The 26,686-nt window shown below is 43.2% G+C and overlaps 1 protein-coding gene across 1 annotated transcript in view; it reads left to right on the top strand.

Moving 5' to 3' along the window:
- The window catches only part of top1 (DNA topoisomerase I), a 77,539-nt gene extending 52,433 nt beyond the window's left edge, over positions 1-25,106 (top strand). Inside the window, exons 12-21 of the mRNA XM_033041872.1 lie at positions 3,846-4,033; positions 6,964-7,108; positions 8,042-8,185; positions 8,813-8,998; positions 11,722-11,790; positions 12,070-12,184; positions 13,273-13,400; positions 15,051-15,145; positions 17,243-17,392; positions 20,333-25,106. Of these exons, the coding sequence (XP_032897763.1) occupies positions 3,846-4,033; positions 6,964-7,108; positions 8,042-8,185; positions 8,813-8,998; positions 11,722-11,790; positions 12,070-12,184; positions 13,273-13,400; positions 15,051-15,145; positions 17,243-17,392; positions 20,333-20,435 (1,323 nt within the window). The 3' untranslated portion in view covers positions 20,436-25,106. The remainder of the gene's footprint in view (positions 1-3,845; positions 4,034-6,963; positions 7,109-8,041; positions 8,186-8,812; positions 8,999-11,721; positions 11,791-12,069; positions 12,185-13,272; positions 13,401-15,050; positions 15,146-17,242; positions 17,393-20,332) is intronic.
- The last annotated feature ends 1,580 nt before the right edge of the window (positions 25,107-26,686 follow it).

The following is a 26,686-nucleotide window of genomic DNA, read 5'->3' as shown; positions in this document are numbered from 1 at the left end:
AGGGCACCGTAAAGTTTGGGACACATGGCTTCTCAGGTGTTTGTAATTGCTCGGGTGTGTTTAATTGCCTCCTTAATGTAGGTATAAGAGAGCTTGCAGCACCTAGTCTTTCCTCCAGTCTTTCCATCACCGTTGGAAACTTTTATTGCTGTTTATCAACATGAGGACCAAAGTTGTGCCAATGAAACTGAGAAACAAGAATACAACTGTTAGAGACATCAGACAAACCTTAGGCTGACCAAAATCAACTGTTTGGAACATCATTAAGAAGAAGGAGAGCACTGGTGAGCTTACTAATCGCAAAGGGACTGGCAGACCAAGGAAAACCTTCACAGCTAATGACAGAAGAATTCTCTCTATAATAACTTCATGAACAGAAATACAGAGGCTACACTGCAAGATGCAAACCACTGGTTAGCCGCATAAATTGGCCGGGTTACAGGTTGCCAAGAAGTACTTAAAAGAACAACCACAATTCTGGAAAAAGTTATGGTGGACAGATGAGATGAAGATTAACTTATATCAGAGTGATGGCTAGAGCAAAGTATGGAGAAGAGAAGGAACTGCCCAAGATCCAAAGCATACCACCTCATCTGTGAAACACAGTGGTGGGGGTGTTATGGCCTAGGCATGTACGGCTGCTTAAGGTACTAGCTCACTTATATTCACTGCTGATGGTGGTAGCTTAATGAATTCTGAAGTGTATAGATACATCCTATCTGCTCAAGTTCAAACAAATGCCTCAAAACTCATTGGCCGGCGGTTCATTCTACAGCAGGACAATGATCCCAGACATACTGCTAAAGCAACAAAGGAGTTTTTCAAAGCTAAATTATTTTTCAAAGCTTCAATTCTTGAGTGGCCAAGGCAATCACCTGATCTGAACCAAATTGAGAATGCCTTTTATATGCTGAAGAGAAAACTGAAGGGAACTAGCCCCCAAAACAAGCTAAAGATGGCTGCAATACAGGCCTGGCAGAGCATCACCAGAGAAGACATCCAGCAACTGGTGATGTCTATGAATCACAGACTTCAAGCAGTCATTGCATGCAAAGGATGTGCAACAAAATACTAAACATGACTACTTTCATTTACATGACATTGCTGTGTCCCAAACATTATGGTGCCCTGAAATGGGGGGGGGGGGTGCTGTATAAACACTGCTATAATTTCTACATGGTGAAACTAAAATGTATAAAAACGGCCTTTATTATAATCTGACAATGTGTACTTTAACCACATGTGATTTTTTTTTTCTATTGCAAATCTCAAATTGTGGAGTACAGAGGCAAATAAATAAATGATGGGTCTTTGTCCCAAGCATTATGGAGGACACTGTATACTGTAAACTGCCTGGGATAAAGGTTCTGACTCCTACCCTATCTATAACCCTCATAATTTTATACATTGCTCTCAAGTCTTCTTTCAGTCTCCAAAGCTCCACAGAAAACTATCCAAGATTGTCCAACAGGTCCTTAAAGCGAATGCCAGCTTATCCAGGCAGCATCCACCAAATCGCTTCTGTGCCCTCCCCAAAGACTCCACTATGCACATTAGTACAAATGCAGCCTAACCAAATCTTTGTGAAATATGACTTCAACTACCTAGGGGCGATAACGGCAAACATGCCATACATCTACTTTGCCACTCTCTCTACATATGTCGCCACATTCAGGGCGCCATGGACTTTGACCCCAAGATGGCCCTGTACATCAATGCTATTAAGGAGCATGCCATTAATAGTATACTTTCCCCTTGCATTCGACCTCCCAAAGTGCAACATCTCGCACTTGATCAGTTTAAACTTCCATCTGCCATTTCTCTGCCCACATCCGTAACTGATCTATATATTGTTGCATCCTTTGACACTATCTTCAATACCTGCAGCTCCACCAAATTTTATGTCATATGCAACTTTACAAACCAACCCATCGATATTTTTGTCCGAGTCATTTTTGAAGAACAGAAGTCCTGCCACTGAGCCCTGCGGAACACCACTGGTCACAGACCTACAACCAGAATGGCACCCTTGCAATATTACCCACTTTCAATGAGTAAACTAGTTCTGAATCCAAATGCCACACTCTGGATCCCATGCATCTTAATCTTCTGGATCTTCCTACCATGAGTGGTTTTATAAAATATCTTGCTAGAATCTATGTACACAACGTCCATCACCCTACCCGCATCGATCACCTTTGCCAATAACAGCAGAACACAAAGTGCTGGAGGAGCACTGTCAGTCAGGCATCATCTGTGGAGGGTAGACACAAAATGCTGGAGTAACTCAGCAGGTCAGGCAGCATCTCTGGAGAAAAATAATAGGTGACGTTTTGGGTCAAGACCCTTCATCAGACCTCAAATGGAAGGGTCTCGACCCGAAACGTCACCCATTCCTTCTCTCCAGAGATGCCTGTCCTGCTGAATTACTCTAGCTTTTTGTGCCTAGCCTCGACCAGAAACGTCACCTATTCCTTTTCTCCGGAGATGCTGCCTTACCTGCTGAGTTACTCCAGCATTTAGTGTCTCTCTTCGGTGTAAACAGCATTTTCTGTTCCTTCCCACACGCAGCATCAGTAGAGGGAGTGGGCATGCGATATTTTGGGTCCGGGTTCACCTTCAGACTCTTCTTCCGCAGTGTGAACAAGGATCCTGACCCATACACTGAATGTCCATTTCATCCACAGTTGGTGTCCAACCAGCTGAGTTCCTCCAGCACATTGTGTTTTAATAATAATACATTTAATTTTTATAGCGCTTTTCTAAGACTCAAAGTCGCTTTACAATAGTAACAGACAATAGCAACAGACAATTGTTCAACCTTCCAGCATCTGCAGTTTCTTGTGTTTCCAATTGCCTTCACACCTCTTCACAACACTCAAATTCGGTTTAAAGCTGCCATGCTGACTGTCCCTAATTGCCCATTCTTTTCCAAATCCAAGTGAATCCTATCCCATAGATAACTCCCTAATAATTTCCCGACCATTGATGTGAGGATCACCAGCCTATAATTTCCTTAATAATTCCCTTAGACAAATGAATGACATTGTGACCAGAACCTGATCTGTGGCTAGAAATGATTCAAAGATCTATGTCAAGGTCCCTGCAATCACTCCCCCACTTCTCAATGACCTGGAGTTGATCCTGTTAGACTCTGGGGATTTATCCACTTTAATGTTTTTCAAAAAACCCAACATCACCTCCTTGATCTCAAACGCCCTAGCATATTAGTATACCTCAACACTGATCTCGCTATCGTCCACGTCCTCCTTGGTGGATACCGATGCAAAGCACTCATTTAGTACCCAGCCTACATTCTCTGACCCCTGCTGAAGTCAGTAGCATTGAAAGCCAGTGACCGCTGGGAGCCACTGAAAGGGAGCATGGAGACACTGAGTCCTGATGAACTTCCAAAATCTGAGATTGGGTGGTCATAAATTTCTGAAACTTTAGATTTTAGTGTAGAGATGCCGAATGGAAACAGGCCCTTCAGCCCACTGAGTCCATGTTGACCAGTGATCACCCCATATGCTAGCACTATCCTTCGTTCTAGGGACAAGTTACAATTTACAGAAACTAATTAGTCAACAAACCTATACATCTTTGGAGTATGGGAGGAAACCAGACACCCGGAGAAAACACCCGGTCGCAAGGAGAACCACAGTACAGACAACACCCGTGGTCAGGATTGAAACCGGGTCTCTGGTGCTGTATTGCTGCCGTTTGTGCCCCTGTGCCTCCCTAAATTTAAGTAGAGTGTTAGACTTGTAGGAAAGAGGGGTTAAATTTGGAATTTTCTGAATCACTACATTTTCTTAAATGATTGTTCTTCCCCTTTATTCTAGAAATTGAAAGAAGATAATGAGAAGCTTGTACAGGAATATGGTTATTGTATAATGGACAACCACAAAGAGCGGATCGCAAACTTCAGGATTGAGCCGCCAGGGCTTTTCCGTGGCCGTGGGAACCACCCAAAGATGGGCATGCTGAAGAGAAGGAGCAGACCTCAGGACATCATCATCAACTGTAGTAAGTGAGTATCAGAGGATAAACTAGGGCTTTGCCAATTCATCATTAACAACTCAAAAGTTTATTTGGAAAATCTTCTGGATCATGATCCAGTAAATAACATTTGAAGCCCAGTACAGGGCAGACCATTACAGAATAACATGTTTGATTCATTGCACTGAGACGCCTTCCTTTGCTAGAGCACCTTTTGGACTGCGTGCAGTTGTTTATTAACTCTGGATTGGACTGCTAAGTTGGGTTGTGGACTTTTTTTAAAGGTTCTCATTCATAAATTTCACTTGGTTCCTACTGCTTGCGAATTGTGAACATTGGGTGAAAGTGTCATGAATGTTTATGGAAATGTCACTTGCCATTTTGTGCCTTTTACACAAAGAAGGCCTTATTTGTCGAGGGTTGTTGGAGAGTTTATTTAGAGACACAGGCCCTTCAGCCCACCGGGTCAGCGCCGACCAGCGATCCCCGCATATTAACACTATCCTACACCCACTAGGGACATTTTTTTACATTTACCAAGCCAATCAACCTACGTACCTGTACGTCTTTGGAGTGTGGGAGGAAACCGAGGGTCCCAGAGAAAACCCACGCAGGTCACAGGGAGAACGTACAAACTATGTACAGACAGTCTGGATAGGACCCGGGTCTCCAACGCTGCATTGGCTGTAAGGCAGCAACTCTACTGCTGCGCCACCGTGCCGCTGTTCGAGGTGATCACTTCCCCAACTAAGGGACTTTCCCAACTCACTTTTACAAGCAGGAAATGATTTTTGAGTCACAAATACAGCGTTGAAACAGGCCCTCAGCCCAATTTGGCCACGCTGACCAACATGTCCCATGTACAATAATCCCACGTGCCAGTGTTTGGCCCATATCACTTTAAAGCTGTCATATCCATGTGCCTGCCTAATTGTTTCCTAAACTTTACAATAGTACCTGCCTCCTCTGACAGCTTGTTCCATTCACCCACCAGCCTTTGTGTGGAAAAAGTTACCCTCAGGTTCCCGTTTAATATTTACCCCTTCACCTTAAACCGATGTCCTCTGGTTCTCAATTCCCTTACTCGGGGCAAGAGACTCTGTATGTCTACCCAATCTATTTCTCTCATGATTTCATACACCTCGATAAGATCACCCCACATGCTCCAAGGAAAGTTTGAAGAACATATTTTTGTTGACGTTTCATCAGTAACTTTTGTGACAATGGAATTCTTGCAAGTCCAACATTTATTATCATTCCTTCTTCCCCATTGGAAGCTTGAAATTCTTGGTCTAAATTTTAGAGTTTAGAGATGCTGCGTGGAAACAGGCCCTTCGGCCCACTGAGTCAGCACCGACCAGCGATCTCCGCACATTGGCACTAGCCTACACACACAAGGGACAATTTACATTTATAACAAGCCAATTAACCTACAAACCCTGTACGTCTTGAGTGTGGGAGGAAACCGAAGATTTCGGAGAAAGCCTATGCAGTCACGGGGAGACCGTACAAACTCCACAGACAGCACCCGTAGTCGGGGTCAAACCTGGGTCTCTGGCGGTGTAAGCGTTGTAAGGCAGCAACTCTACCACTGCGCCACCATGCCGCCCCTTGGAATCTTGGAATTCTTAAATCTTAGATCCTGAAAACAAAATGATTTTGAAAGGTTTATAGGTTACTAGATGAGTGGCTACCAGATGGTTCCAAACCAGTCAAATGCCCTGTAAATAAGGGAGATGTGTGGAGACACAAAGAATTGCACGTGCTGGAATCTTGAGTCAAACACAATGTGCTTAAGAAACTGTTGAGAGAATGGATAGTTGATGTTCCATTTCAGTACCCCTTTTCAGTCTGAAGAAGGATCCTGACCCAAAGATTCCCTTCTCAGAAGCTGCCTGACCTGCTGTGTTAAGGGCCTATCCCACTTGGTAATTTTTTTCGGCGACTGCCGGCATCATTGACTGACGTATCTGGTCACCGAACAATATGCGGTGTGATGATGTATGACGCGGCGTGATGACGTATGATGGGCGATGTTTTTTCAAGTGTTGCAACGTTTTTTTTGTCGCCGCTGGATTTTGAAATGTTCAAAATCTTTTGGCAACACTGATATGACACCCGCAGTCGCCGAAAAAAATCGCCGAGTGGGACAGGCCCTTTAGTGTTTTGCAGGGAGATGTGTGGGCTAGTTAGCTATTACTGCATAAACCCATTTGATCTCCTTCCATTGCTCGATCTTGGTGCTCCCTCAAGTGGTGACAAATACCTGTTGCTTCATGCCATCCCCAGCACGAAATTCTGAACCAGGGACCAAACTGCATTTGTTGACACCATTTGAGCATCTTGTTAAGGCCATATTTTAGATAATGGAAAATATCACATTTTTTAAATTCAGAAATAATGCAGACAAAGCTGTCTGGCATGATGAGTGGTGCATACAAGGAGCTGTCGATCCTGGTTTACAAAAATAGACGCACAGTGCTGGAGTAACTTGGTGGACAGGCAGCATCTCTAGTGAGCATGGGTTGGTGACACCGGGTCAGGACTGTTCTTCAGACTGGTGGTAGGAGGGGAAAGAAAGCTGAAAGAGAGGAGGGGCAGGACAAGCCTGGCAGGTTAATACACATGAAGGGGGTTGGGGAGGGGGGGTTGATTGGCAATGGTGGATAAAGGCCAGAGATCAAAGGATAGATGTGAAATAGGATAGAAATGAATGGTGATTGCTGCTTTACTAATTACGTGGGAAAGAACTGGAATTTGCAGAACGAACTGTGAGCCTGCTTACTGTGATTATTCGCTTGCTGTTGTCATTTAGGGCTATCTACTATTTGATCTTTTATGAAGACTGGTAAGTGATTTGTTTTTCAACCGTACAGTGAGGCTGGTGAAGATGAGACTTGGAAAATGTTGGCAGCATAGTTCCCACTGACCTGTTATTGAGCTGTTCCCCATTATCCCCAGGGGCTCCAAGATTCCACAACCACCTCCAGGCCAAAGGTGGAAAGAGGTCCGACATGACAACAAGGTGACTTGGCTGGTCTCGTGGACGGAGAATATCCAGGGCTCTATCAAATACATCATGCTGAACCCCAGCTCCAGAATTAAGGTATGTTGAGACCTTTTGAGGCTAAAACAGCAACTAGCTAGTGGTTAGTCACAGGCAAAGAGCTGTAGCTGGATTCATCACTGCTTGGAGGTGGTGTACTGTGGAAATTATTATACTCTGATAAAATAATCAAGATCCCAATTCCCTGTTGTGAGGAGGATGGGAAGATGGGGGCAATGAGGGAACAAAAGTAATACAAACACAATCATTTAAAATAAGCAGTATCACTGTCAGTCTGAAGAAGGGTCTCGACCCGAAACATCACCCGTTCCTTCTCTCCAGAGATGCTGCCTGACCTGTTGAGTTACTCCAGTTTTTTGTGTCTCCCTTCGATTTAAACCAGCATCTGCAGTTCTTTCCCACACCGTCAATAGCTTTGCAAATTTTGCTGCTGCATTTGGAAGCTATCAGCTTGTGATAAGTCTTGCCCTTGTCTTGAACAATTGCCACCTTTTATTGAATCATAAAATATCGTTCAATAAATTATTTGCCTTATTAAAAGTAAAGTTACTGCTTTTTAATCCATTGTTGTCATTGTCATACAGCGTGGAAACATGCCCTTCGGCCCAACTTGCCCACACCGACCAATATGTTCCATCTACACTAGTCGCACCTGCCTGCATTTGGCCCATATCCCTCTTAAACCTATCCTAGCAATGTACATGTCTAACTGTTTCTTATAAGTTGCGATAGTTACGTGTTATACATAATGTGATTATGCAGTCTTGGGGAATAAGGACCTGTTAGTTTTCACCATTATGATCTGCCAACTACATCCAGGTGTCAGAGATTAGTTATTTTCCACCTGTGTTAAACCCATGATTTTCATTGGTGCCATCTTACGCATTTGTGAACTATTAGCTGACTATGACCCCAAATCTGAGGTGCCAGTCAATGGTGGGGACAAGCTAATGATACTTTCTGCTTAAATAGGGTGAAAAGGATTGGCAGAAATACGAGACTGCTCGGACGCTGAAGAAACTTGTCGACAAGATACGTGCCCAGTACAGGGAAGACTGGAAGTCCAAGGAGATGAAAGTCCGGCAGCGTGCTGTTGCACTTTACTTTATTGACAAGGTGAGTGAAAGCCGTGTTGCCTGTGCTGTTGGAGATGGGTGTGGGTGGCAGAGATGGAGTACAGATCCACCACCGATTTTCCGGCAGCTGGTGATCCTGCACCTCCTTTAACCCGGACAAAATTAGGACAGCGCACATCATAAACAGTCGCAGATCATAAACAGTATTCACATAGCCGACTTTCGCTGCTGATCAGCGGGTCATATTTGCACCCTGCGGCCGGGGTCTAGAACTCTGGCCCAGCCGGAGTCGGCAGATCAGTTCCCATAGCCCAATATCTGAGGCTGACTTTGCAGGCCAAATCTCTGCAGCCTAGGCAGACCACTCCGGTACCATTTGACTCTGCTCCGCGGCCCTGACCTCTGAAGGTCCGGCAAAACGGATATTCAAGAAATGCTCTGGAACCAAGGGTGCCAGAAAATCAGTGGCGGGTGACGTATTCCTTCAATCTTGGACTCGTTTAGTGTTTTGTTCATTTGCCAGAATACTCGGTCGTATGCAGTTTCTGATTGTTTCCATATAAACCTGGCCTTCTGCAGCACAATCGTTTCCCTACTGAATCCTTCAACGCAACCATTGCCTTCCAAACAATTATCTCTACTTTTGTTTTTTTCTCTTTTAATGTAGCTGGCATTGAGAGCTGGGAATGAGAAGGAAGAAGGGGAGACAGCGGACACAGTAGGTTGTTGTTCCCTGCGAGTGGAACATATTAACCTGCACACTGAGCTTGACGGTCAGGAATTCATGGTTGAATTTGATTTCTTGGGTAAAGATTCCATTCGATACTACAACAAGGTGCCTGTGGAAAAAAGGGTAAGATCTTGTGGTACTGCTGTTGATTCTTTCATTGTTTAACTCCCCTATTCGTTTATAACTACAAGTGTTACCAAGCTAAACTAGGAATGATCTCCCCATTGTTTTCACCCCCCGGATTTTCTCCTGGGGTTTTAGTATAGTTTAGAGATACAGCATGGAAACTGAGCTCTTTGACCACCAAGTTGACATTGGGGGCAATTTTACAAAGGACAATTAACTTACAAACCCGCACACCTTTGGGATGGGGGGTGGGAATCCAGAGCACCCAGGGGAAAAAAAAGATTTCATACGGAGCATGTGCAAACTTCACACAGACAGCAAGAGGTCAGGATCGTTTAAACCCATGTCTCTGGTGCTCTGATGCAGCAGCTCTACTAGTTGTGCCACTGAGCTACCCGATTTTGTTTCTAGATGATTCCTGGTTCCAGAATCATGGTTCGTACTCTGGAAATGATTTTTACGGTTAGTTTAGTGATTTAGCACAAAAGCAGGCCCATCAGCCCACCGATTCTGTGCCAACCATCAATCACCTGTTCGGACTACTCTATGTTATCCTACTTTCACACCCACCCCATACACACTTGAGACTATTTACAGAGTGCAATTAACCTACAAACCCGCGCATGTTTGGGATGTGGGAGGAAACCGGAGGAAGCCCATGCAAACTCCACACACTCAACACCTGAGGGCAGGATTGAACCGGATCTCTGGCGCTGCAAGGCAGCAGTTCTACCAGCTACACCACTGTGCCACCCTAAATTGTCCAGTAATGATGCCTCGTTTGCCAGTATAGGTAGTTTACTACAGTGTTGCCATTAGATGCAGAATCTAGAAGGGAGAGAAAATAAATTGGGAATAACACTTTATTTTTGCAACAGCAGTAATTGTTTAGCAACAAACAAAGATAGTTAAGCAGTCAGACTGAATGTTATGGCAGTGATGTAAGTAAACTGCTGATGCTGGAATCCTGAAACTAAGAAATACTAGAAATGGTTAGTAAGCCAGGCTGCAACTGCAGAAAGAGAGACAACATTAGCGTTTTTATCGGAAGTAGGAGAAGTACAAAATACTTTCTCTGAATGTAATTAAAATTGATTAATTAGAAGCATTATCTCTGGTTCTTTTTCTACAGATGCCACCTGATCTGGTGATATTTCCACCATTTGTTTTATTTCAGCTTTTTTTAAATTTTAACTTAAAGATCATTGTTATGTCTCTGGTGTGTATTGGATCCCTGGCTTGGATACATAATCCAATGATAAAGATTTGAATATTGTTAAGTTCAGAAATCGTGCTTTGTCCATTGTAGGCTTCATTGTGCATGGGATAGTAAACTTCTAGCACTTCAGATAAGTATGTCCTGTTTCTCTGTGAGACTCGATGCAGACTGATTTAAAAAAAAGTATGCTTTACCTAGCTGTTTGTTGATTGAAGTGGAGATGTTTCCTGGCTAATTAGCCCTTGGCCAATGACAATTGGAGTTTATTGTTTTTATACTGCCATAAACCAATGTTTCCAGGTCAACAAAGCAAGGTTAAATTCCTATCTTCCCATATTGGAGCAAGCGTTATGTAGTCCAATGTACTGTGAACACATGCTGGTTTTATCTGTTTAACAGATAGTGTATATGTTCTTGCATGTTCGAAGTAATGTAGGAGTTTAAAGAGCCATGTTAAAGAGTTTGATGACCTGTAGATGACATCTGCATGGTCCAATTCAGAATTGTCGATCTGTTTTCACCAACACTTCCATCTCTGAAAACTTGGCTTCTCCCGCTGTTTATCAACCCTCATTGTACACCTCATGTATGACGCATAGTACAGTCCTTACCTCTGCCATAGCACTTCGTTTTGCTGTGGAGCGTCAAATGGATTTCCATATATTACTCCTGAAACTAGAAGTGAAGCTCTTGTCCCGTGGGGAAAATTATATTATGTGTTAGTTTATTACATTTTGTTTAAGATGGTCTGTATATTGGTATGTCACATTATTAAAATGAAGGAAACTCTTAGAGAAATGGCTCTTAGAAGCATGTGAATGAGCTGCTGCCTTACAATACCAGAAACCCTGATTCGATCCTGACTTTGGGTGTGCTGTCAGTGTGGAGTTTGCATGTTCTCCCAATGACCACATGGCTTTCCTCTGGATGCTTCGGTTTCTGCCCACATCTCAAAACGTGCAGGTTTGCAGGTTAGTTGACGTTGATAAATTGCCTCCTAGTGTTTAGGAAGTGAATGTGAAAGTCGGATAACATAAAACTAATGTGAACGGGCAAGTGATTGTCGGCGTGGCCTCCGTGGGCCCAAGGATGAAGGTCTGAAGAAAGGTCCCGACCCAAAATGTTACCCATCCCTTTACTCCAGAGATGCTGCCTGACCCGCTGTTACTCCATCAATTTGTGTCTATCTTAAGTGGGCTGAAGGGCCTGTTTCCATGCAGTATCTTTCGATCAAATGGGTATCACAGAATACTTTTAAGTTACAATAGAATTTGCAGAATAAAATGGACTGCAGATTGTTAAACCTAGCACAGGACTTGGCTGCAATTATATTCAATAAAATTGCCTGAATTATAAAAGAAGGGATGAGAAATTACCAACTAGAGAGAGGGCATAGGGCAATGAAGGGACCCAGAATAACAAGAAGGGTGGGGGTTATTTTTGAACTGGGTAAGTAAAGTTTGAAGTGAGGTTGATGCATCTCATTATGTTCTTATCATAGGTATTCAAGAACCTTCAATTATTTATGGAGAACAAGCAACCTGAAGATGACCTTTTTGACCGACTCAATGTAAGTAGCCATGCTATGAACTGTGGGCCACTGAATTTTACAGATCTGTTGAGATGATATGGCCAATTGCCATTGCTTACATTTATTGCTGCACGGATCCAATGGCAGTGCTCCCTTTCTCTGTGTGCCAGCCACCATTCTGTTGTATGATTTTTATTACATAAACAGTGTGCTACCAACTGACCCATGTCTTTCAAAGTAACCACTTGAGGGTTTGCTTTTTACCCTGCCGGTTCTATTTCTGATGCTTTATTTTTTTTTATTTATATATATATATAGACTTCAATCCTCAACAAACATCTCCAGGAGCTAATGGACGGACTTACGGCTAAAGTATTCCGTACCTACAATGCTTCTATCACCCTGCAGCAGCAGCTGAAGGAACTGACCAACCGTAAGTGGCGTTTACACTGGTATCTGTGATCTAGCATCACTCTGGCTGTTGGGGCTACTTTCATCCCTTTGCTACTTTTTATCACTGTTTCCATTGACATAAGAAATTGAACAAAGTACAGGTTTAGCTACGGTACTGCGTTGCCAGGATGTACTGAAGAATCATTCCCCAGATGTGTTACCAAGAGAGTACTTTTAATGCTTTAGTTAATGGACCAGATTTTTCTTAATTACTTTAGTCCAAACCCCAATGCAGCTGGTGACACTTAACTCTAAAGTAATGGTGCCAAACCAACGATCTTCCAGAGGGATCATGAGGGCCATTTACAAGAGGAAATCTCAGCACATTTAATTGAAACAGACCTGAGCAGTGACAAAGCTCGGGAATGGGGGGTGTTGGGATTAATACCATGGTATTTTATTGGCATAAATATGGAATTCCTTGTCTCCAAGATGAGTTTAATTTATTGTCACATGTACCAAAGTACAGTGAAAACCTTTTGTTGCATGCTAGCCAGTCAGTGGAAAGATAATACATAATTAGAATCGAGCCATCCACAATATACAGATACATGATAAAGGGAATAACTTTTAGTACAAGATAAAGTCCAGTAAAGTATGTTCAAAGGTAGTCCAAGAGTCTCCAATGTGGTTGATGGTAGCTCAGGACCACTCTAGATGGTGATAGGATGGTTTGGTTGCCAGATAACAGCTGGGAAGAAACTGTCCATGAATCTGGAGTTGTGCGTTTTCACACTTCTATACCTTTTGCCCGATGGGAGTGAGGAGAAGAGGGAGTGGCCGGGCTTCATTATGCTGGTGGCCTTGCGGTCTTGGATGGAGCTGTTCCCAAACCATACTGTGGTGCATCCCGATAAAATGCTTTCTACGGCGCATCTGTAGAAGTGGGTGAGAGTTGTTGGGGACATACTAAACTTACTAAGCCTTCTAAGGAAGTGGAGGCCCAGTGCATGGGCCATACTGTGGTGAGGAGAGAAATTTACGATGCACTGCACTGTAGCAATGCCTCCTTCATCACTAATCACTGACTACACAGCTCCTAATAATCTGTGTTTGTTTTGTTTATAGCGGATGAAAATGTTGCAGCAAAAATACTTTCTTACAATCGTGCCAACCGAGCAGTCGCTATCCTTTGTAACCATCAAAGGGCACCCCCCAAAACATTTGAGAAGTCAATGCAAAACCTGCAGATCAAGGTGAGTTAAGAGTTTTTCCACCCCACCACCACATCAGTCCGTGTATACAGTAACCATTTGTTAAGGACCCTGTAAATTCCACCGGGAGCAACGCTGGGCGGTTTGAATTGCATTCAGTGTCTGGGTTAAGTGGGTATTTGGCCAACAAGAAGCCCCATCCAAATATGCCAGTAAGAGAAATTATCAGCCCATATTTCTACTCCTACCTGCACCCTGCAATTCCACCTACGCATTTGATTCTATCAAATCTATACATCGATTGGTTGATGATCCAGTTGGGAATTACTGCTTTCCCATGCAATCTCAAGAAAGGGTGGCGCAGTGGCACAGCAGTAGAGCTGCTGCCTTACTGTGCCAGGGACTCGAGTTCGATTCTGACCACGGATGCTGTCCCCGGGTGTGGAGATTGTACGGTCTCCCTGTGACAGGGTGTGTTTCCTCCAGGTGCTCTGGTTTTATCCCAAAGTTTTGCATTTATAGGTTCATTGGCCTCTGCAAAATGCCCCTAATATGTAGCAAGTGAATAGAAAGTGGATAACATAGAACGGGTGATCAATGGTTGGCGTGGGGCGAAGGCCCTGTTTTCATGCTGTATCCCTAACCTAAACTAAAATAGCCTTTCCCTGCGCAGTAAGGAACTATGGGAGGTACACAAAATTGCTGGAGGAACTCAGCGGGTGCAGCAGCATCTATGGAGCGAAGGAAATAGGCGACGTTTCGGGCCGAAACCCTTCTTCAGTCTGAAGAAGGGTTTCGGCCCGAAACGTCGCCTATTTCCTTCGCTCCATAGATGCTGCTGCACCCGCTGAGTTCCTCCAGCAATTTTGTGTACCTTCGATATTCCAGCATCTGCAGTTCCCTTTTGAACAAGGAACTATGGGTGTAAGTGTGACGAATGCCCGGCTGACTTATTCCCTTTTGTTGCTACATGCTGTTAATATTCCCTTTTAATTTGATCGAAGATTATGAGATTGTTGCAAGAGCAGATTTTATTGCCATTGAGGGGGTGGTGATCAGCCACCTTGAATTGCTGCAATCCCTACGATGAAGATATTCACCCAGTGCTACGGCGCTCAGCAACAGAATAAAAGAGCAAAAATTGATTTTGTTCGCTTATTTCAGGGATAATAACAGTAAATACTACCAATAGCATGTTGCAAGTGTTTTATGTAAACCAGCCATTAAACGAACTAGGCTATTGCGACAGGAAAGGAGCAACTTTTGATGTGGTGTTAAAGAGTCTGGGAATGCGAGTGGTTTTGTTGTGGTCCCATTCAGCCAAAGAGTAGTAAAATAGGTTTATTGATCACGCCTTTCAAATGCACTGAATGAGGCAACCCCACCTGCTACCACCGACGTAACAATGAGTAGAATCCTTGCTTGGTTTAGGAAGGAACTGCAGATGCTGGTTTAAACCGAAGATAGACACAAAAAGCCGGAGTAACTCAGTGGGTCAGACAACATCTCTGGAGATAAGGAATAGGTGACAATCAGAAGAAGGGTCTGAAGAAGTGTCTCGACCCAAAACATCACCTATTCCTTTTCTCCAGAGATGCTGTCTGACCCGCTGAGTTACTCCAGCTTTTTGTGTCTATCCTTGCTTTGTGTGGATCTATATCCATAATTCTTTCCTCACTGTTTTGTCTTTAGATTGATGCAAAGAAAGACCAAATTGGTCAAGCCAGGAGAGAGCTAAAGAGTGCTAAAGTAGACCTTAAAGTCAGAAGAGATGAAAGGTGTAGAAAGTAAGTGTTCTTGCCAATTCTTACTTGTACTTTATTTCTGTTAACAGTATTAAATAGTTGCCGGCAGTTGGTGATGCAACAGTGGAACAAATAGCTAAATCCTTCCTCAGAACCTTTCCTGTCCATGTACCTGTCCAAATGTATTTTAAATGTTAAAATAGTACCTGCAACAACCACTTCCTCTGGCAGATTGTTCCATATATGTACCACCCTCTGAGGAAAATGTTTCCCCTCGGGTTCCTATTAAATCTTTGCCCTCTCACCTCAAACCTTTGCCTTCTTGTTTTTGATTCCCCAACCATGTGCATTCACACTGTCTATGCCCCTCATAGTATTATACACCCTTCAGTATCCTACACTCCAAGGAATAAAGTCCTACACTGCCCAACCTTATTCTGTAACTCCATCCTGGCAACATCCTCGCAAATGTTTTCTGCACTCTTTCCAGCTTAATGACATCTTTTCTGAAGCAAGGTGACCAAAACTGAGCACAATACCCTGTGTGTGTCCTCACCGACATCTTGTACAAATGTTACATAACATCCCAACTTTTATACGCAATTCCTGACTGATGAAAGCCAAAAACTTTCTTCAGCTCCCTGTCCATCTGTGACACCTTTCAAAGAACTGTGTACTTGTACACCTAGGTTCCTTTGTTTCACAACACTCCCCAGTTCCCGACTGCTCACTTTGAAAGCCCCACCCTGGTTTGACTTCCAAAAAATGGAACACCTCACACTTTGCTGAATTAATTTCTTGGCTACTCACACATCTGATGAAGATCCCACTGTAATTTTTGTTAATCTCCTTTACTGTTTACGAAACCACCTAATTTTGTGGCATCGGCAAACTTACTAACCATACTTCAAACATTCTCATGCAAATCCTGCAATCTCCCTGCATATCTGTTGCTCTAATTACCATTGACAATTTGGGGGCCCATGGTACAATCGCAGCAAGGTGATCACCCCCATATTTCTCAGTCCCACACGTAAGGTCTCACTGGATGGCACAGTGGTGTAGCAGTAGATTTCCTGCCTTACATCGCCAGGGACCCGGGTTTGATCCTGGCCACAGGTGCTGTCTGTATGGAGTTTGTACATTCTCCACGTGACCTGCGTGGGTTTTCCCGGGATGCTCCAGTATCCTCCCACACTCCAATGACGTTCAGGTGTATAGATTAATTGGCCTCAGTAAAATTGTAAATTGTCCCTCGTGTAGGATAGCGTTAGTGTGCGGGAATCGCTGGTCAGTGAGGACTCGGTGGGCCGTAGGGCCTGTTTCCACGCCGTTTAAACTAAACTAAAATGATTCCTTAGTAAATTCATCTCAGACTACTAATGTGATATTCTTATTTAAAACTGTAGCTCCCACTCCTCTCTTCCCCCCACCTTCTCTGCTGCCTGCAGTCTTGAACCTTTCTTAGCTATGTTTCTGTAATGGCTTTAGTAACCCGGCCTCGCATACCTGTCCATGCCCTGAGTTCACAGTGTAAATGATGTGCACTTTCCTTGCTCATTTTTCCTGTCACGAGTCCATTATTACAATCTATTAAAATACATTTACACCTTGATTCAGATTGTCCCAATTTATGGCTTGGGGTTCATGTAGTAAAACATCCATAGAGCTCCCAGGCTCTGGAAAGAAAACAAACTTGCATTTGCTTATCACCTTTTGTCACCTTGCGACATCCTAAGATAACCAAATAATTATTACTTGTAAACAATCAAAGCTTGTTTTGTGCAATTTGTGTTCTGCATTAAGATCCTTTTTTTTTAACTAACACTGACTTAGAGGGATTTAAATTGTTTTAACTTTTGTTATAAATTGCTAGACTTAGAGTTCAATTAGGCAAGTTAAGAAATCTGGAAAATAACAATTTGTTTTAGTGGATTCCCTAAAACTCTGTTTCTTTTGCGTGTCCTAGCTTTAATTAACCGCATTGCTGTTTGCTCACCAACATAAATCCCCTGTTAAATTCTCCTGTCCCTTGTATGTTGCCCCTTGGACTTTCTGCTTTGCTTTGCACTTTTCTCCTCAGTTTGAGTGTATTGCCAGTCCTTTGTGCAGAAATAACAGCTGTTGCTTTCTCTACAGATTAGTGGAAAGTAAGAAGAAATCTCTCCAGAGAATTGAAGAACAGTTGATGAAATTGGAAGTTCAAGCTACTGACCGAGAAGAAAACAAACAGATAGCTCTTGGGACTTCCAAACTCAACTATCTGGATCCTAGGATCAGCATTGCTTGGTAAGTGCATAAGGCACTTTGTGAATGTAATTCAGTCAGCATTCTTCTGTTAAAGTGCTACTTTTTTCCCCAGCAATCTAATTTAGTTTTAGTTTAGAGATATACAGCGCAGAAACCGACCCACCGAGTCCACACCAACCAGTGATCCCCGCACACTAACTACTCTACACACACTGTGGACAATTTACACTTGTATCAAGCCAATTTACCTACAAACCTGTATGTCTTTGGAATGTGGGAGAAAACCGAAGATCTCAGAGAAAACCCACGCGGTGAGCGGGAGAACGTACAAACTCCGTACAGACAGAACCCATAGTCAGGATCGAACCCGGGTCTCCGGCGCTTCAAGCGCTGTAAGGCAGCAACTACCGCTGCGCCACCATGCCGTCCAATGTTATATTAAACACCTGTGGAGAAAGAGGGCCCCCGTTCTAAAATTCCAGATGAAATGGCCGCTTCTTATACGATATACGATATATATTAATGATTTGGACGAGGGAATTGAATGCAACATCTCCAAGTTTGCGGATGACACAAAGCTGGGGGGCAGTGTTAGCTGTGAGGAGGATGCTAGGAGGCTGCAAGGTGACTTGGATAGGCTGGGTGAGTGGGCAAATGCATGGCAGATGCAGTATAATGTGGATAAATGTGAGGTTATCCACTTTGGTGGAAAAAACAAGAAAGTAGATTATTATCTGAATGGTGGCCGATTAGGAAAGGGGGAGATGCAACGAGTCCTGGGTGTCATGGTACACCAGTCATTAAAAGTAGGCATGCAGGTGCAGCAGGCAGTGAAGAAGGCGAATGGTATGTTAGCATTCATAGCAAAAGGATTTGAGTATAGGAGCAGGGAGGTTCTACTGCAGTTGTACAGGGTCTTGGTGAGACCACACCTGGAGTATTGCGTACAGTTTTGGTCTCCTAATCTGAGGAAAGACATTCTTGCCATAGAGGGAGTACAGAGAAGGTTCATCAGACTGATTCCTGGGATGTCAGGACTTTCATATGAAGAAAGACTGGATAGACTCGGTTTGTACTCGCTAGAATTTAGAAGATTGAGGGGGGATCTTATAGAAACGTACAAAATTCTTAAGGGGTTGGACAGGCTAGATGCAGGAAGATTGTTCCCGATGTTGGGGAAGTCCAGAACAAGGGGTCACAGTTTAAGGATAAAGGGGAAATCTTTTAGGACCGAGATGAGGAAACCCTTTTTCACACAGAGAGTGGTGAATCTCTGGAATTCTCTCCCGCAGAAGGTAGTTGAGGCCAGTTCATTGGCTATATTTAAGAGGGAGTTGGATGTGGCCCTTGTGGCTAAAGGGATCAGGGGGTATGGAGAGAAGGCAGGAACAGGATACTGAGTTGGATGATCAGCCATGATCATATTGAATGGCGGCAGGCTCGAAGGGCCGAATGGCCTACTCCTGCACCTATTTTCTATGTTTCTTCTTTTCGTGTTCATCCTGTTACAAATGTTGACCTCGCTGTCATCGTCCGTCCTGAAAAGGACGCAAGCTTCCGGCGACAATCAGTGGAAGCCATCACTTGTCACAGTAGATGATGGTGGTTGAAGAATTAGCTCAGGATACTTCCAGTCTCCAGCCCCACGATGTGGACGCTTCTGCTATGGGGCCAAATGACCGCTTAGTAACTGGAACATTCAGAGTGAAACTTCCAGACTTGATCTGATGGATGAAAGAATAGATCTAGTTTCTTATTACTTTGGAATTTACATATTGATCTGCATCTAATCCCTGATGCAAAAAGTTTAGGGGAAATTTAATGATAGAGGGCATAGCTTTATGGTGAGAGGAGCAAAGTTTAAAGGAGATGTGTGGGGCAGGTTTTTTTTTTACCTGGAGGTTCCTGGAACCCACTGCCAGGGGTGGTGGTTGAAGCAGACACATTAGTGCCACATACTTCTGTCAATCTCCTAACCACCTCCCAAAACTTTTCATCCTTTACTTCGGTGAGACCAAGCAAATACTAGACTCTCTTTTTGCCAAAGACATACTCTCAGTCTGCGAAGACCTGCTGAATCTCCTGGTAACCTTTTAAATTGACTTTTCTGTCCAGAGTCTCCACCATTGCCCAAGTGAGGCCACATTGAGTTTTCCAATTTTAGATGACGAACCGAGAGAGACACCTCACTCGCCCTGTCCCCAACCCCAACTGTGCAGGAACGTCAGGCTCTGTAAGTGGTTGTGGGTCAGCCTCCTTTCTCTCAGTATTACCCCTCTCCGCTCCCACAACCGGGAACCCTCCCACATGGCGCCAGCTTATTAGGTAACTTGCGGGTGTGCAACAGGATCCGCTACCAGGCAACCGAGGCATGCGTTGCGAGGGCGACACAGGTACGTACAGTGGTTGGCGGTGCGCCTGCATCCAACACCTCGGGACCTCGTTCTGTGCAGCTGCTGCAAACCCGTGTCCAATGCGCCGCTCTTCAAGAGTGTTTTACTACTCGCTCTCCTCACCCCCGCCATCGTCTCTCCCTACCCTGCGCTGTCCGTCGACAGCCACCAGGGACGGACATCTCGATCCACTATGGCTGTAATCCGTTATATAGAGGTCTGTAACTGAGAGGGTTTGCTGTATTTTCCCCGAAGGGAATTGGAGCAGTAAGCTTGTTGACTTTGTGGTGAATCTTTGGAATTCATTGCCACAGACGGCTATGAGGCCAAGTCGCTAGACATTTCTGAGGTGAAGATTCACAGGTTCTTGATTGACATGGGTGTCAGGGGTTATGGGGAGAAAGCGGGAGAAGGGGGTTAAGGGGGAAAGATCGATCAGCCCATAATTGAATGGCGCAGTAGACTAGAAGGCCTAATTCTGTTCCTGTAACTTGTGAATTTTTTAATTGTTAATTCAGCATTGACTTTTTCTACCTATACGTTCTCTCCTAACCTCTTTCCTGTCCCTTTCTCCGCTCGTACTTAGGTGTAAAAAGTATGAGATTCCAGTGGAGAAGATCTACAACAAAACCCAGCGTGAGAAGTTTGCCTGGGCCATTGACATGTCAGACGAAGACTATGAGTTTTAACCATTGGTGTGACTGACACCGAGTGAGACACAGCCCAGGCCACCTCCGTGCTGGAGGAGATCCGTTTTTATGTAACAAGGAGAAAAGGAGAACTCTGTGGTTCCATAGCTACTGTTTTAAGAGGAAGAAAAGCAAAGCAAATATATATATATATATATTCGCACTGATTAGATTGGTGCATTTATACTGTTAGAACCTTGCAATAACTTTTTTTTTAATTGAGAACTACAGTCCTGTTTTGACATAAAATAAAATCAAATGTGCACCTGTTTTAAAAACTGGTCACTGCTGAGCCCAGGGAGAGAATCATTGACTGTTTGGCCAGAACTGGAGACTGCATTCTTGCAATCTTGTGGGTTTTTTTTTAATTTAATGTTTTAAAGAAATTAAAAGAAAAAGATTGTCCCTGACCCAAGCCCTAACCAACTAGCTAGAACACTAACCCTAACATACGTTTGACTCTGAACTTCAAAATAATGAACACGAATGGTGTGAGATTTTACCAGAAAGATGATCTTTAACGTGATATGTTTTTAAAGAATTCTGCTCTGATGGAGCCTGGGGCTTTTGGAGTGGTAGGTTAGTTGCTGGTGTAATCTGTAAGAATTGTCCTGTGGGCAGAACAGCCATATCCTTGCTCCATTTTTTAAAGATGGTAGATTACCTTTCCGGCATTTCTAGGATAGTAAATCGTGTGCTCCTGGAGCCAAAGATAAAGTAGTTGTGTGAGCAAGACACTGAGCTGGGGTGGCAGCTTGGCTTGTCAAGGCTAAGTCGGGAGTAGTCATATTTGGACAAGTAAGAAATTCTCTCCTCTCCTGCAGTTTTGAACAACCTCAGAGAGGTTTGGCATTATATGGCTGCCTCTCCCCTGACCTGTTCCGCCACTGAAATTATGCATAGTCCTCTTTTCTTACCCAATGTAAATTGGTAACTTTTTAATGGATGAATTGCCTGTATCAATTTCTAAGCTGTAATGCTTTTAAAACAAAATCCTTGTATTTTTTATTGAGTTGAATTGTTTGGAAGAAGTTGCCCATTTACAGGTGAAATGGATTTAAATCGTAGCTCACTAGAATAAATTTTGTGTCGTCTGACCCAGGGGAATAGGGAAACTTTAAGGACTTGTCGAAGTGTTGGGGTCGGGGCGTCTAGCTCGTGCTCCATGACTAGTGCCTTGTGAGCCGTGTGCTTGGACAGTCATGGTCTATCAGTCTCTGATTGTTGCTCTGGGAATTTTGTTTGACGCCGTTTTTTCTAAGGAGGAAGGGGGAGAACGTAGAGATTTACCAGGTCAAAGAAGATGTTGACACTTCCTGTTTATAAAATTTGTAGCAAATAAATTGACCATCATTGAGGGGGTTTGAGGGTGGGGGGAGAAGTAGAATAGCCCCAGAGCAACATTTAAAAACTGTGAAACTAATAATATGTGGTAAGTGATTTGCTCCATCTCCCTTGCCAACAGTGCAAGTGATCTGTGCTGTTGGGGAGCAATTTTGTCTGAGCATTTGTTAAGCAGTGACCTTTTTGATCTGGTGTGTACTTGAGTTTCTTTACCCTTTAAAAAAAAAAAGGTTTCCTTATCTGTGACTGAGATGAAATCCTTTTTAGACAGAGTTATTGGATAGTGACTAACACCCAACAGCAACTCCGTGCCCATTGGGACTTGCGTAGCTGCAAGCTGTATGTTTAGGGGTTTGGGGGACTTTTGTCAATGGGGGAAGTATCTACAGTTCAGTTTAATTTACTACGATTGTAATTAATTTTAAAAGTGTGCTGTTAATTAGTACCTTCTTCCTCGTGCATTTTAAAGGCTCCTTGCACTCCATCGAGTAATTATTTGGGTTGTCTGAATAATTATTCCCCGATATTTTGAACCATTTTGAGAAAAGGACATCTTAAGAGGCCTTTATTGCTGTGAATATGTATTTTGTTGTATTTATAAAATAAAAAAAAACATTTCAGCTTGACTTGGGGAAAACAGAAGTAGACAAGTTAACTCATTCAGAGGCCCTGTCACCAAAGAGTAAGGGGACTTGATTTAAATGTGTCCACTGGTTTAAGGTGATTTTTTTTTTTCTTTTTTTTTTTTAACTGTGAATGGTTTTCCTTTTTGTTTTATGAGACATGCAACTTTTTAATGCTTCAACTCAGGTTAGAGAGTGCACGTGCGAGTGAGAAAGGGTACCTGAATGAACTTGCCTACAATTCCAGTATTTGTGACATTTTTTTCCCATTAAAACTCCACATCATTTTAGCCTAACTGGACAGCTGGCCCAGAAACCTGAAACAGAAGTGTCGTCATTATTTATTTTTTCTCTATCTCTCTCTCTCTCTCTCAATTTTAGATGCTGTAAACATTTGCTGTAATTAGGAAGGGGTCTATTATAAGGTGGTGCTTGTTCAGTTAAGAGAGCATTCAGCTTAAGAGATCGCCTGGTGAGAAAACATTTCTCCCGGATCCCCGAACCCAAGTACATGCACACACCCTTCGCCACACTGCCTGACAATTTTTGTTGACGTGGCCACCCAACTCACTTGATGCTGATGTCATTGGCACGAGTTCACCCTCTCCCTATCAGAGCTTTCCTGACATTCATAGTATAGAGTCTGTTGCCCTGTTCTTAAGTAAATAATGGATTTTTGACAGATGCCGTATCAATTTCCGAGCCATTTTAAAATCAAATTTTGATGCGTCCATTGTTAAGAACACTTCTTTGGAAATTGACTTTCTTTGTTTTAAGTGTTGGGGAATTATTAGGGAAGAGTCATTTCAAGAGGGTATAATGCAGGATAAAAAATGTCAGACCAATACAAAGCAGGGGGTGGGGTGTTGACCACTGCAATAGCCACCCAGAATTCTACCTGATGATAATTAGGGGAATGGATTTGAGTTGGGACTTGAATTTGTCTGATATGGGAAACTAAGGAATGGGAGCAGAGCAAGCATAGTGACTGGAATGCCTTTGCTGTTCAGACTCGAACTCAAATCTGCCCTGCAATGTTAACCATGAAGAGTCACCTGTAGAGTAAGTTTGGGGTAGATTGCAGTGACTTCTCGGTTGATAATACACCCACAGATGCCAAACACACAATTCGACATTAAGAGGTAGCCTGACTCGGGAGTGGGGTGGCTGGAAAGGGGGCCGATCTTTTGGCTTTGGGGATAAAGCCGTGCATTTCATTCGGGCCTTGTAGAGAAAGCTTTTGTTTGCATTTTGGCTTGTGCTACATGTGAACTGACATTACTTGAAGCTGACACTGGATGAGAAAGTGTTAATTGCTCAGGACCAGCGCCGCATAAGCATGCAGTGAGGAACCTTGTCGAATGGTGAGAAATATGTGTGGCTGGCTAACGCACACCATTATTGCCCATCTGGTTTGAAAGCCAATTCTTTGCTTATCATGTAACCTAGAATTAATTAAAATCTAGATAGTGAAATTACAGGTACGGAGTGGGACTGGCTGAGATCCAGATCTCCTTTTCCCACCATCCTGTCCATTCTTCACATTTGACTTATGCCACAGGGAACCTTGGTAACAATTGGTGCATATCTTTCTACTTTGCCCAGTGTGGCACATCATAGCGTGGCGGGTGGGAAATCAATCCAAGTCTAAAATATCGACCATTGGGACTTCAAATTATACCATAAGCAGCGCCAATATTTAAATTTGATCCACCACGCTAAGTAAATTGCTTTTTGTTTTAACCCTGTTGCCTCATTGTAGATACAGAATAGAATCTGCTGTTTGAAATTACCAACGGGCCGAGCCCACACTTTCCAAAAAAGGTGTAGATAACTGTTAGGACAACCTCCATTTACAAATTCAATGAATCTGGCAAGTGCTGCTCTTCAACCAACCTCCAAGACTCTCTATGTCCTAGCTGAACATGGGAATCGGGGTGGTTATCAAATAGAACCTTGCATTGAACATGCCATGCTCTTGTCCATCCTTCCCCTTGCTTCCCTTTTGAACTCTTGAACCCTTATTTCCCCACCCACCCCCCTTCCCTTTTCCTTCAGCCCACCCCCGAATCCCCTCTCCATCCTCCAAAACAAAATCTCTTTGTTGCCTTGGAAAAAAGGGTGTTATAAAAACACACTCATTTTAGGAGAGGAAATATTTTTGCAATTCAATGTTGGGAGGGTGGGTGGGAAATGAGTTGACCCTTGGACCTTACCCGATAGGTTGTTGAGCCATGTATGAATCGAGCTGCTTGGTTTTGAATTGCAGGCTTTTTTAATTTATAATTTAAACTGGAGTTCTTTTTTAGCATTTACACAGTATGCCACTGTGCTGGTGATTTTATCTGGGCACCAATTTTAGCATGTTCCTGTGTTACAGCTATCCAGTTAGGTTTTCCTGTTCCCTGTCTATGAATCATTGTTGTAGCACATTTATCATGTACTTGTGAAACTGGCCAACATATATATAAATATATATTAAAAGATGCTTATTCAGTCTGAATTGTATTGAGGAAATTTTACATTTTTCTTTTTTCCTCTTGCCTAGAATTCTCTTTAGTGTGTGCTTTAACCGATGAGCTAGTATTCACAGACTGATGTGCACCAGGTTTTTTTTTACAGATTATTTCTGTAAATTTAACATACTGCGATGAACTGTGCTCATTTGTATTTTTAAATAAAGACATTGTACACTATGAATGCAGCAATCGAGAGTGTTAACGTGTTTTTGGAATGAAATGTTTAGATTTTTGAAACACAACGATTACTGCACCCATCTTGTAATCTTAATGTGAAGAAGCTACACGCTGCATGTGAATGACATGATAGTGTTGTCAAGACTGTCGTTTAGAGATACAACGTGGAAACAGGCCCTTCGGCCCACCAAGTTCACGCAGACCAGCAAACATCCATTCACTAGCTTTATCCTACTCACCAGAGCCAATTGACAGAAGCCAATCGACCTACAAACCTGCATGTCTTTGGAATGCGGGAGAAAACCAGAGAAAACCCACGCAGTCATAGGGAGAACATACAAACTCCGTACATACAACATCTGTAGTCACGATTGAATCCGTGTCTCTGGTGCTGTAAGGCAGCAACTCTACCACTGTGACTTGCCCTTGACACTCCTCATTCCTTTGCAGTATCGGAGTAAAGTACTGACTGAAGCAAGCCAAGTGGTATCTACAAGACCACCAAAACTACAAAAATGCCCAAAATATACATCACCTTTGAGAGCCTAGTCTAAATGGAATGCACGATGAAGAGGAAGGGTATTGTTCATCATAAATGCTCAACATTTGGGAAACAACCTGACTATTAAATAGACAGTTACCATTTGGTACATCAATTCCATGCTGGTTTTGAGAGAAAAAAGTCCTCTCAGTCTTAATCCACCTCCCCATTGCTTAATCTTCCATGCACAGCCTTATGAATTTGTCTTCTATCTTTGCCACTTACCTACACTAGGGCTAATTTACAGTAGATAATTTGCCCGCGTGTCTTTGGAATGTGGAAAGAAGGTGGAGCGCCTGTGTGGAAGACAAGGTCACGGTGAGAATGCAAACTCCACACGGACAGTCCCCAGAGTTGTGAAACCGCAGAAATAACTGATGCGCCACCTTGCATGAAGACAATGTTATTATATTGAGTTTGGGAAGTGGGAGAGGTTTGGATGAACAAATCTAGCATAACAGGTTGGAAGTTGGCCAAAAGAAACATCGGAATAATCTTATCTAGAGGTACTAAAAGAAGGTCAACATTTCCACGTGTGGAAACAAAGAACTGCAGATGCTGGCTTATACCAAAGATAAACACAAAATGCTGGAGTAACTCAATAGGTCAGGCAGCATCTCTGGAGAAAAAGGATAGGTGGCATTTCAGGTGGGGACCCTTCTTCATCCTGAAGTATATCACCCGTCCTTTTCCCCCAGAGATGCTACCTGATCCGTAAGTTACTCCTGCACTTTGTGTCTATATGTCCACATGTAATTGGAATGTGGGTATAAACTCCCAAGTGCCATGAGATTGAAACACTGAACATGTTGTACGAGTGCGAGACTGCATTTGGCCAGAAAACATCTGAAATGTCAAATCCACAAGTAGCATGAAGTGTGCCATAACCTTGAAACCGTTCATTGATTCTGGCTCTACTCGTGTCTGTGCCTGCTGCGTTTTGTGGCTATTTCCACACCTTACCACACATTTTTAAATAAACACGTTAGACACTCTGAATGCAGCAATTGTGTGTTTGTTAATGTTATTAATATGAAATGTTTAGAT

Source organism: Amblyraja radiata, chromosome 23 (genome assembly GCF_010909765.2).
Source record: "Amblyraja radiata isolate CabotCenter1 chromosome 23, sAmbRad1.1.pri, whole genome shotgun sequence".
In the NCBI taxonomy this organism is placed as follows: domain Eukaryota; kingdom Metazoa; phylum Chordata; class Chondrichthyes; order Rajiformes; family Rajidae; genus Amblyraja; species Amblyraja radiata.
This window is presented reverse-complemented; position numbering and strand designations above follow the sequence as displayed.